This window comes from Elaeis guineensis, chromosome 9 (assembly GCF_000442705.2).
Source record: "Elaeis guineensis isolate ETL-2024a chromosome 9, EG11, whole genome shotgun sequence".
Lineage (NCBI taxonomy): Eukaryota > Viridiplantae > Streptophyta > Magnoliopsida > Arecales > Arecaceae > Elaeis > Elaeis guineensis.
Window position 1 is genome coordinate 18,815,354 of NC_026001.2, and position 12,567 is coordinate 18,827,920.

The window sequence follows — 12,567 nt, forward strand, 5'->3', positions numbered from 1 at the left end:
ACTAGTACATTTCCAAATGACAACCTTCGACTTGAAGGCATATATACTCGGACGTTCAGCTCAAGAGGGGCAAGTGTATGGAAATCAGGAATCAAGAAAATCGATTCCATAAATCAGCCATATGTGTACACTCTGGGGAGCACATTTCAAAACTTCAATTATCAACAGCAATGTACAACCCCCATGTCACCCAGTATAAACTAATGAAGTAACATATCTTGCAACATTTCCCATTTTGAATATCAAACAGCAACGACGAGTGCGAGAACAACATCAAATCCAGCAACTGGGTTCCACCATAAATGCATCATAAATAGATCTTTCCCTGTCGAACATTTACAAAGCACAAAACTTCCTACCAGTGGTGTGTAAAACTTCCGCTCCCAAAATTGAAGGCTGCCCATAAACAGCCAGGAACCAGGAAGGTAATCTCCAATAATAAGCAGTTGGCAAAAGTTTTTAGTGGTGATCACCTAAAGCCAACCCAAGAAAGAATGGATTGTATGTAAGCATCTGATGGCCCAAATCAACGTTCTCTGCTGCTGTACCTTCTGGAGATGAAATATATTCAAATCTCAAGAGCATATACAAAGCCAAGCAGAGCAGAATGCTGTCAATCAATCTCTCCTTCCTCGACATCATTCACAGGAACACTGCTAGGCTCGCCCTCTTCTTCCTCTTCATCATCTTCTTCATGTACAAACCAAGTTGCTCTAAAGGGTTACTTCCACCCAGCTTAAAACCACCCATGCCATCTGGGGATAGATCTGGGCTTGTCTCATCAACCGAACTTGGAACATGTTCAGCTGGAACAGTTCTAAGCATTTCAAGATCTTTAAGAATTCTGCAGTCATTACTGATCTCCACTGTCTTTTCCATCTGCAACAATTCCCCATACGTATCTACTGTCAAGTGATGGAAAAGAACAAAAGTCAAAAAAACAGGAGCCTAACAAATAGAAACAAAAGTTACTTGCCTTCAGCAAGGCCTGACGTGCTGCTTCCCTCTCAAGTTCGCGCTTACGTTTAGCTTCAGCTGCAGCTTCTGCTTCTGCTCGTCTACGGGCTTCCTCAGCAGCTTTAGCTTCAGCTTGAAGCCGTGCTTTCTCTGCTTCCATAGAGGTGAAACTCCTAACCATATGAAGCAAAGAAGAAATTTAAAGAATCCATCCTAGCTTTTTACGCTTTCGTACCTTCCCTTTGCTGCCTTTCAAGTTCCTCCCTCTCGCGCCGCAGCTTTTCAGGATCTCCCTTTTCTCCCTGATAAAGGATCGTTACCAGTCAACAATATAGTAAAATTACTTGAATAAAGAAAGATATTATTGCAATAGATTAGTCACTTGTGCATAACCAACCTGACCCAATGTTTTTTCACGAGCTTTGAGAATTGTATCAGCAAAGCGACTCCTCAGTAAAGCTGCTCGATAAAGCTTTTCTGGGGAGACCTGCCTCTCTGATGGAGCATTCTCCCCTAAAATTTTCATAGGGAAATTATAAGCAGATCCATCCAAATTAAATGCTCAGGACCCCTTTAAAGTCTCACATGTTTCTTCTCAGAAATTCATGCTTACCCTCTTGATTCCCATCCACCTCCACTGATAGTTTAGGGCGAGTATCCTGTTCTGGGTGGTGATCCATCCCATTAACAGGCCCTGTATGTCACCAATAATGCAAGATCAGAAACAAAAGAAACTCAAACACATAACAATATAGATTTTCTCAAATGATATTGCTAGCTTGAATGCTCACTGTTTACATCAAGAGGATTCATTATCTCACTCTTTTCTTGGTCCAGTGTTGCCTCGGTTCTTGCATGTTCCTGAACAGAAATGAAACAACAGTAATGCAAATTTAGTTATAATAGTGTGTAAAAGGATGAGCAAGCAAGGATAATTTACAAAGACAATATGTGGTGTGCAGGAGCACCCCAATGGGGGCTGGTTGCGTTAGAAATGGTTCATGCCGATGAAATAAAATACAAAGAAGGTTGCATATACCTTCGTAGTCTTTGTAGGACTAGCAACTCTATCATCCGATTCACTTTCTGAGGAACTACCAGAGTCTGAATCTGTTGAAAAAATAAATAACTTAAGACTTATTATGTACAAAGCCAAAAAAGCTATCACATGAACGAAAACCATAACAGCAGAAGATGGAGGAAAAAACAAGAACATCATATGCTTAAGAAGGCAAGAAATTGAACCGATCATCTCTGCAACAATAAAAAAACAACCATGTTCAAAACTCAACTATTGGTAAATTACTGTTAGATACTACAAATAAGCAATACTTTTTAATTCATTCCTTAACTAATGAATCAGAATAATCAATCATAAGAAGAATAAGGATGAACAATGATTTGGTGATTATTTTCTAGACAGTGAAGTAGGACTAAAAATAACTCAAGCAATGGGCACTCCTATAACAGCATAACAAGCCTCTTGTTCAAATTTTCATGTTGTATAAACTATAAAACCCATCAAACTTCGAACATTAAAAAAATAAAAATAAAAACAGGAAAACTATGAAGAAACAAACCAAGAGAACCCAGTAAAAATGAAGATTGCATGCATTATGCAAGTGTGTTCAGCAGCAACAAGCTATGTACACATCGAATTTGCAAAAATTACTCTAGTTTTTTTTTTTTTAAATCATTTAGAAATAGTGCCACTTAAACATTAAAATGGAGAAGAATAAATGCACACCATCGGAAACCAACTTCAGAAGAGGCCTGGCACATGTCTTACTGGCTGATGACTCAATGGAGTCATACAACCTAACAATAATTGGATGATGAAACAGTACAAACAATGTGTTAATTGGTTTCACCCTTTTGTTCATATCTTTTCAATAAGGTCAGCATATGTTGGCTTGGAACCAAAAGAGCCTGCAGAGACCATATATTGTTTGAATGTTAACGAACTAAAGCAAGGATCAATATGTTCCCACACCTAAAATGATACTCTTGCAATTTGTGAGGTGGGGACCAAAAGCGTATGGTAGCCATAATGGACAATGTATATGCACCATAGCTGACCATTTCTTTAATCATTAAGTACTGGAAACCCACATTGACGCATGAAAGGGTCTTGCATCGGTTGTCAACATTTACAGGCATCAAAATTCACTACATAAATGAAACAATATCTACAATTAAGACCATCAAACCAAACTGATAAGCCATCTTAACATCCCCATTGGCCCCACAAAACTTGTGCCGTTGTGTCATTACAATGCAGACCCAACAATGTGGACATGCGACATTGGTTCTCTAAAGCCACCTTAAGTCTCTCTCTCTCTCTCTCTCTCTCTCTCTCTCACACACACACACACACACATAGAAACTGCATGCAATAAGCTCAGCAACAGGGGTAGCCCTCCCCCAAATACCCTCAATCTCTCAAACCTTGATGAAGGCAAGATTTGATCAACCGCCAAGCACTTTACAACCTTGATAAGCTGGCACATTCCCTTGAGGCTTTCTCTAGCTCATTCAAAAATTTAAAGAAAGAAAAAGACTTGCAGAATTTCATTTAAATTATACGCAGTCTTTATTAAAGCTGATATAAGCACTTGACATCCCATCCACTTCAACCAACAAATCTGTCTTTTCCTCAACACCAGAATTCTGTCATTTTTCTTTAAATAAGACTACATTCCAAATTCCAGTTAGCTTCAACATAAATAACAACAGACATGCACGGCCACATAAGAGCCCATGAACCTTCAGTAACCAGTAAAAAAGACACAAAGCTTTGCTTTAACAGCCATGACTTGTTTGCCTGCAAAACTCCTATCCTCAAAGATAGAGAACCACCTTCCACTTTCCACTAATCTGTGAGTCCACCTTAATGACTACCCTTAAACCATCTAAGTTCCTCCAAGTCTCCAACCCATTTACCTTCCATCAAAGCATTGCACCATTCTTGGAAACCATAACCTTTATATTCTATAGTGCTTTAACAAATCGAATTTAGTTACCCTGGATCACTATTAGAAATCCATAATGCATCATTTCCATTAAAACTTTCTTCAGATTATAGGCCTTTATCCACTCCATAAATTGGTGTATTTGAAACTAACAACCAAGTAGAGAAGCCCTGAATTAATAGGATAATCATCATCACCATCATCAGCATCCCACCCAATGTTTACCTTCAAAGAACTGTTACGATAGTATTCGTGCTGTTTAAGGATTTGGCTTTAATGGAAAAGTCATGTCACCTTAAGTGGCTAAGACATAAGAGGTAAATACCCAATGAGTTTATCTTGGCACTGACAGGCTCTAGGCATCTATTGGCCCATTAGGCCACTCCCAACTATTATACTCTTTTCTTCCCTTCCTATGGTATTCCTAAGATTGATTTTGATGATTAATGGAAGATAGATCCATGATTGTGGGTAGATTTCATAATTCCTGAAACATGGTGATCAACCATCGCACATAAGGCAGTATTCCTATTCTGCGATTTCATTCAATGGTGAAACTTATAGCAGCATGGAGAGGTACAACTTATGCCATTGAACAGCTATGGGCTACCAATTTATAACTTTAAGGTGACTCATCTAATGTCATAGACTGGAACAGTAATTGTTTAGTTCCATAATGTGGTCATCATCCTTGACTCATAGAACTTAAACATCTGGGCATTGTCACAGCAATCTACCTCTTTTCAAGGTATCAGACATGCAAAGAGAAGGAACCCAGCCAACTGATTGACTTGGCTAATTTTGGACTTGTAAACAGCTGTACTCATTTTTTGGGTGGGAATAATTCCCCCTCGTCTTGTTCACTTGGTGGGGGTTGACCATGGGAGGATGGGGTATCTATGTTTCAAAGAGTGCTGAAAGCTCTACTTTGGTACCCAAAAAATGGGTACTTGAGAAACATTTCGCTTGGTAATTTTTTTTCCTTGCAAAAAATAGGGACTTGAGAAGCATTTCAAAGAGTGGGTCCCTTTTCCCCATTTAAAGAAAAAACAGGTTATATGGTTATAACGCTTAGTCATGTCCAATGACAGTGCATCGAACTTTTTCAACCATATGCACATTCCCATCTCATTAGACAATGAACATAAAGCCCGTAATGTTGTAATGAAATCCTCCCAGATTCCAATAAAGAAGACCAAATAAGCAGTAACAAAGTAACAAGGGTTCTCAAATGAAACACTCTGAGAAGCAACACCTTATTCTTTCTGCACTATGTAACTGATTAGCAAGCCTGTAGATATAATTGCCCCTCTTCCTCAAAGCAGTTGCTTGAGATACAACTGGGGTTGTTAATGATTTTGGACCAGTCCATGGCCGCTAGCTTCATTTGAGTCTAGAGTGTCAGAAATAGGCCTAAAGCAGTAGCTGCTTTTTCAACTCTACAATAGTATTAGGCTAAATTGGAACAACCTACATCCCAACCAAAAATCCTTTTTTTGGTAGTATGTGAAACCATTTTCAAATTGTTAAAAAACTTAAGGAACATAATGGTGAAAAGAATTTTACCATTTCACCATGGATGGCTATACCAAACTAACACTGGATTCAATGAACACAGATAATATGAAAACTTTGTCAAATTGTTAAAGAGCTTAAGAAAGATAATGGTGACAAGCGTGTTACCACTTCACTATGGATGGCTATACCAAATAAACAAATCATCAATGAAAATGCACCAAGTGCATGGATTCAATGAAATACAACGATAATACTTAGTCTCAAGATTTAAAGTATGCAGCACAATAAACTAGGTGAATAATATCAACTTCTAAACTCAAGTATACTGCATTGCATGTCCTGAAAAATTAAGTTTCAAAGCCATTTATAATTTAATGCAATCAAAATTAAACCAGTTCAAGCTTACAGTTTCTGAAGTCTTTAATAGGTTATTTTGGACTACAGGATTTTCTTTCTTTTTTTTTTCTTTCAAACAGTGCGAAGGTCTTACAGGGTAATAGCTACCTATCATGTAATTATTAAATTGGCCTCATTTAAGGTACAGGGCTCAATTTTAATGATGGACATAAACAAATATGGAGTTATTCCATGATCCAACCACTCCATCCTCTTTTATTTTTTTCATTAATCTTTTTTACCATGGTGATGAATGAAGAATCTGTTTAAAAAAAAAAAAAAATCTAAAAAAGGAATGCAGGTGTCCTAATCCATATAGGATTTTAACAACTGTTCACACTAACCACAACTTTTAGGATAACAAGGTAACTCTTGACATATTCTATGATTTCAAAATCAGAATTACAATCATTTTGAAATTTTTGAAAAAAAAAATATTGCTAGATATTATTAGTAGTCACTGATAAACTCTTCTGATGGTAATTAAACTAAACCAAGTAACAATATAATTGTGAAGAACCAGAAAACCCTGCACATCCTGCATGATAAAACAAATAGCCAATACCATCTTCGGTCAATACATGGATATACCTACAACAGCAAGCACATTTCCAGGGTATCTAATAAAACCGGTTCCATTCTATTACAATAACCAATGTCCTGATGATAGGCATGGCAAAGAACTCTGGTAAATGCTTCTCTCATTCAACCTCAAGGAAAACAAATATCCCCAGACATCATAAAATCTTCTAGAGAAAAATGTTTTATGGCTATTAAAGAAATATAAACATGACAAAAATAGCAAAGATAGCCAATCTGTATACTTAATTTCTCCCCACAGTCAATTTCAACTGAGACGCCAAAAATTGTCCCCCCTTTTCAGGCTCCTGCTAAAACCAAAGTGTTTAGTTCTTGGTTTTCTTTTTCAGAGTTTCAAGGAAAACTAGACACTATGGTTATGATCTCGACCTGTCGTTTTATGATTGTTATTCTTATCGCAATTCTTAGAATTTACAGCAGTTTTCATTTGCTAGATTAATCCAGTCAACTTTTAACTTGCATGTTGAGTTGCACCCTTTTGAAAATATTAACCAACTAAAAAAGAAAGACACCAAGAAGTAGCAAAACATGGAAAAAGCAACAAATATTTTTATAAGTTGTTTAGTCTAACAGATATTGTTAACATCATACTGCAAATGGACTTTCCAACACCCTGCAATCCATCTGTCCAAAACCTTTTTGCTACAAGGAACTTCACAAATTTGCTTCTGTTGTTAGGATTCAAGAAACCAAAAAGTTCTTTGCATTGATAAGTTTTCCTTCAACAAATCCAAGGTCTTGAATGGTATAGATAACATTTAAGAAGCCCATTCTTCAACTCAAAACAGTTCTATGACATATGCCAACAATATTTGAGCAGGAAAATACAAGAAAATTGAAATCATGTAATAGCAAATGCATTTACTTAAGAAGAAAAATTAAAAAAATTGAAGTTAGTAGTCAATGTTCACAGCGAGTAATGATGAGATATAAATTAGTTGCAACTGCAATACTTTTGCGTTTAAATTAAAAACAAAAGCATGTAGCTAGTAGTGTAGATGAAACAACGAAATATTGACAAAAGCTTCAAAATGGCCAAACTATAAGTCTAACAAGATCACTGTTGTGTCCATAAGAATGTGTTTTGCTCTAGAAAATAATATGAACCTGTCCCTAAGATGCCCACACTCATGCACCACAATTTCACATAACAATTTCAGTCAAGTCTCAGGTTAGTAAGCCATAAAAGTACAATCTGGCCTCCCAAACAATTCGTGGAAAGAGCAAATCAACTTCAGCATTCCCAACAGACTCCGATCACAAATAGTCCCACTAATAAACAGATTTTTTTTTTTAATCCTTTTACTTTTGAAAAACTCAAACAAACCAGTTACAAGTACCAAATCAAATATCTGACTTAAAATCTAAACCATCCAACCCTGCATTCTCTTTTATGACTAGTAAAAAGAAAACAGTATTTGTGGTATTAAAAGCTCAAACAAACAAACAAACAAGTTTTCAACGAAGTAGGCCATTCCTTTTATAAGATTATGTCTTCAAGACCATGCAATGCATGAGAAAACAGTGTCTTCTCAAACAGGGAACCAACATATAGATTCAAATCAATAACCTAGAGAAAAGGTTTATCAAACTAAAGCATAAAGCTGGTGAGTTAGACTCATACACATATCTCACGAATCATAGAGGAACAGACCATAACAATCCTTAACACCATGACATCCAGTCATGAACATCTAAAATTTTACACGACAGGTTACCATTTAAAAAGAACTATGGACACCTCATATGACCTCATAAATCCTGCTTGAAATACAGCACAAAGGCTCTTCACAAATTAATAGAAAGTAGAGAAACTTAATATTTAAGGCAACTTTTTCTTGGTACATGTAACTTGAAATACACATCTAACATTAATTAGATATCTTAATATCTTATAGACACAATAAAACAGAATAATTGTATCATATATAAATTCAGAAATTATCTAAAAAATTTTATACATACATATACTATATTACATGGAGCATATGGGGGCTTTGGGTCTGCCAAATTCGCCCCTGGATCGAAAATCAACTAACCTGTATGATAAATTTTAATAAATAGGAAACATAATATATTAGATAAAATAACAAGCACATCCTCCTTTTATTCATCAAGCTTTCTAGGAGTCTTTTATGCCCTTTCTCTTGGGCATCATCCCATGCAATTTTTTCTCAAAACACACCATTTCTTGCAGTTTTAAAATGTTTTGCAAAAAGCTCTCCAACAGTTCCTACTCAGAACTCAAAACATAGCCTTCTTATAGCGCATTCAAAATAGGATCCACTCATATTCTCTTCTTTTGCCAAAATCCAGTAGTTCAAACAATTCTTTTTTCTAAAAATGGTGAAGATATCCTTATCAAATATTCTCTCCGACAAATTGTTTCATCTGAGATAGTCATATCCAGCAAATCAAGCTACTTATGGAGTCCAAATGACAGCTTTCAATCTTTAGCATCCATAATTCATAAAATCAAAAGAAGTAATGTTTACTATAGAATCATTTCTTCACATTTTTTACACTGTCCCCATGTGCACCGAACATGCTATATGCTATAAGGGGGAAGTTGCATCGAATGTAACATACTCCATTCAATAAAGGCTTAGAGAATGTTGAACACACTACTACAACCAGACATAATAGTAAGGAATTCAAAAACTAAAACAACCATTTGAGCACAGAGCATGAGCATGATCAAACATTATTTAGCAAATGGCATGAAGCATCACAATCATGCATATATCTCGTACCCTAGACAAATGCATCTAAATAAACAATAAGGATTAGCATTGCAAGTGGTGCCAGTGATTGGTAGGATGAACTAGCACCTAGATGAATGAGTATCTCAAAAGGCTTAAGAAAAAGGGCTAGACAAAACTGAATCAATCCTGGAAGCGATTTGCAGGGAAAACGATGATGTAAAAGCAAGAGAGAAAATGTGAACATGAGGCGTAGAAACAAACACAAACCACTGGAAGAAGAACTAGAATCACTACTGGAACTGCTTGAACTGCTGTACTTGCTATTTCTGAGCTGTGTATCTTTTTCTATCTCCACTGGAGGATAGCTTGACATAGGAGGATCATTGCCACCAATATCTACATCCTCATCAGCAGGCTCATTGCCTATGCACAAACAAGATGAAAGAAAAGTTTTTCTTATTTGATGGGTCTATATCTATTCTTCTGAAAAGAATCAGCATGAATCGAGAAGGTAAACCTTTGCAAGGATGCATCGATGAATTGCTGAGGCCAGATTCATTCAAAATCTGCAAAAGAAAATGGAAATTAGCATAGATACTCAGAATGTAAGAAACCAAATCTAAGAGCTTGAATGAAATGGAATACCTCCAATTCACATGGCTCAGCTTTTGCCTGCTGTCTTGTCTGTTTATCCCACAAGTAATCATCCAAAAGCTTCCGTAACTCGAACAATGTATCATCACTAAGAGAATCAATATCAATTTCTATCTCCTCTTCATTGGTCTGATTTCCATTGTCACTGCGCTGCCTCAGAAAATCAATAATGTGCTCTGGTAAATCCCCCGGCATAGACTCTAAACGCCTACCCAGAACTTGTCTTTCCACATCCGTCATCTTTGGTTTCACATTCTCCGGCACAACAATGTTATGGTTCATAGCAGCGGCCTTCCGCTTCTTTGACTGCAGATCCAAATTAGTAGCTTCAGTTTCCGGTTTAATGTGTGCAACAGCTGCAGCCAGCTTCTTTTCTATAGGCTTCCACCTTGCTTCAAAGAATTTCCTCAAGGTATCTGCCATGATATGAACATCATTACCAGGAGGGTTATATGACATGGCATTGGCAAAAGTAAGCCTCACATCGTCAACAAAAGCCTGTGGGCTGGAGTAAAAACCTGAAGCTATTCTACACTTAATAGTTCCCAAATCCATCGGATGTTTAATAACAGTGTAATAATCTGGTATCTGCAACTTCACCGGATCAACAGGAGTATTGAAGACCCAACCATACTGGTGCGACATCAAGCGCTTGAGGAGTGTCTCACATTGTTTTATCGGCATTGCATCTGAATTGCTGACAGAATGTGGTGGAGCCTGTTTCGTGGACTCGAACCTTCCTGATAACCCACGTTTCACTTGGGATCCATTCTGCCCCACAGGATCCCGTTTCTTCCCATGGCCACCAGTGGAGGATGATAAGGCAACACCACTACTGTTCACACACCTTGAAAGTACTTTCTTCTGAAACATTTGAATCTGCTCGAGCTCTGACCTCAGTCTCATTTCCAAATCCTTTCTCTCCGAGCTAGACATCTTGGATAAAGAAATGACTTGCAGAGGGACATTAAAGTGATCGTTTCTGTCCATATTTAAACTTATGCACTTCCTTTTTGGGGCGCAGGAGTCCTCTGAGTCGGCCCGTCCTGAGCTGCCAAACCCTTCTGACTCGCCCATTGTATCCACAGCATGACGGTAGTCTGGGACAAAACCAGCAGAGTGTCCTTTCGAGAACTTATGTGATTTCCCCATCATTGTGAATGAAAGATCCTGCGAACTTTTCTTCAGCTTCTTTTCTTTTGTGTACTCTAAAAGAACTGTCGGTGCCATAAGGTCAATCCACGAAATATGGACACTCCGACTTCGCCACCATTATTCAGTTCCCTAAGTAGCATCCAGATTCCAGTTAGTTAATGCCTCGCAGTATAAGTTCCAGATAGGTGTCGAAATTAATCGTTTACGTTGAGTTACAAATTCAAATTTTCCCACCAAATCAGTCGTTTCAAATCCTTCCTTTCCTTCCTTTTTTTTGGACTTTGCTATAGCTAGTTTAGTGTCGATACAGGATTAAATTATGATTCAGCAAGGAGTCGGACAGGGTTTCTTGAATCTATCTGCTATCACGGAATAAAAAACACGCGATTAATGCGGCAATTAAAGCGGATTCATTATCAAGAAGCATCAAACATTGCCTTACAAACAACATCAAACCCTAAATTCGACCAGACTCCACCCTCCCTCAATGGACCTCCAAACCCTAGATCACAGAAACCGAGGAATCCAACCCCAATCTTCCTCCAAAACAAGAAATTGAAAACCCTAAAACTCCCCCAACATGCAACCCCCCAAAAAGCACCGTACAAGAATCAAAACCCTAGCCCTAAATCATACTCCAACCACGAACTCCACGCTAGGGCTAGCAAGAAGCAAGACCCCAACCAAAAGAATGTCCGAAAAATCAAGCCCTAGCTCCAACCAAGCCAGCTCGAAGAAAACCCTATATAAAGATCGGGACCAAGAAATCAAATCATAGACAGCGAAATCGAGAGAAAAAATAGAAAGAAAAAACCAAAAATCAACAGAAACGCTACCAAAATCCAATACAAAACCTGGATCCGAGCAGAGCAAAACCCTAGAAACCGAAATCCTGCCCTCCTCCTCGCCCACCTCTCTCTCTTCCCGTTCTCTCCTCTTGCTTTCTTCGCGGCCTTCAAGAGAGCGAGCGAGACGAGCGAATAGCCGGAACACGAAAAAACCCCACAATAGAGAACAGCGATGGAAAACCCCCCAGCCCCTCCTACTCTATTTATAGGCCCCACCCTCCCCTCATGGTCGGTGCCCAACCGATCCGCGCCGTTCGTCTTTTCCGACCTCAACGCGATCGATCGCGATCGGACGGCTCTTGTCGGTTTCAGCGTCCGCTTCGCTGGATCCCTTTTCGTCTCGACACGAAAGCCTCCCCTGCCCCACTTCACACAAAGCGTTCCATCCTGGCGTGTCATGAAATTATTGGTGTTTACAACTGAGCCAAATGGTTCTAACCAATAGAATTATGCCGTATGGCATGGAGTGTTCGGTGATTCAGTGGGCGCATTAGATTATAAGAATCGAATCAACGTCTAGGGTTTCGAGGTGGGAACGGGTGATTGGTTTCGTAAAACAACACGTTTCTTTTTGACTTGAGACGTTATTGGCGGTGCGATCACCAGTTGGCACGGTTGTATGAAACTTGATGCGGCTGGCCACGTGTAGGCACGTGTCCCGTCACGGATTTGGACCCCATGTGATGGGTGCACGTGATGGAGGGCTCGGAATGGGGTCGTGGGCGGTGTGCGGAGCGGTACGGGATGGTTGGCGTTACGGCA

General features: G+C 38.5%; 1 protein-coding gene across 1 annotated transcript; it reads right to left on the reverse strand.

Annotated features, from left to right (window-relative positions):
• Positions 1-76: 76 nt before the first annotated feature.
• LOC105051370 (transcription factor GTE10) lies at positions 77-11,973 on the reverse strand. The gene is given in 11 exon segments (XM_073243104.1): positions 77-685; positions 688-879; positions 977-1,107; positions 1,193-1,259; positions 1,355-1,470; positions 1,571-1,651; positions 1,749-1,818; positions 1,997-2,067; positions 9,416-9,571; positions 9,666-9,714; positions 9,794-11,973. Coding segments are annotated over 11 exon segments (2,244 nt in total). The 5' UTR covers positions 11,033-11,973; the 3' UTR covers positions 77-613.
• Positions 11,974-12,567: the final 594 nt, after the last annotated feature.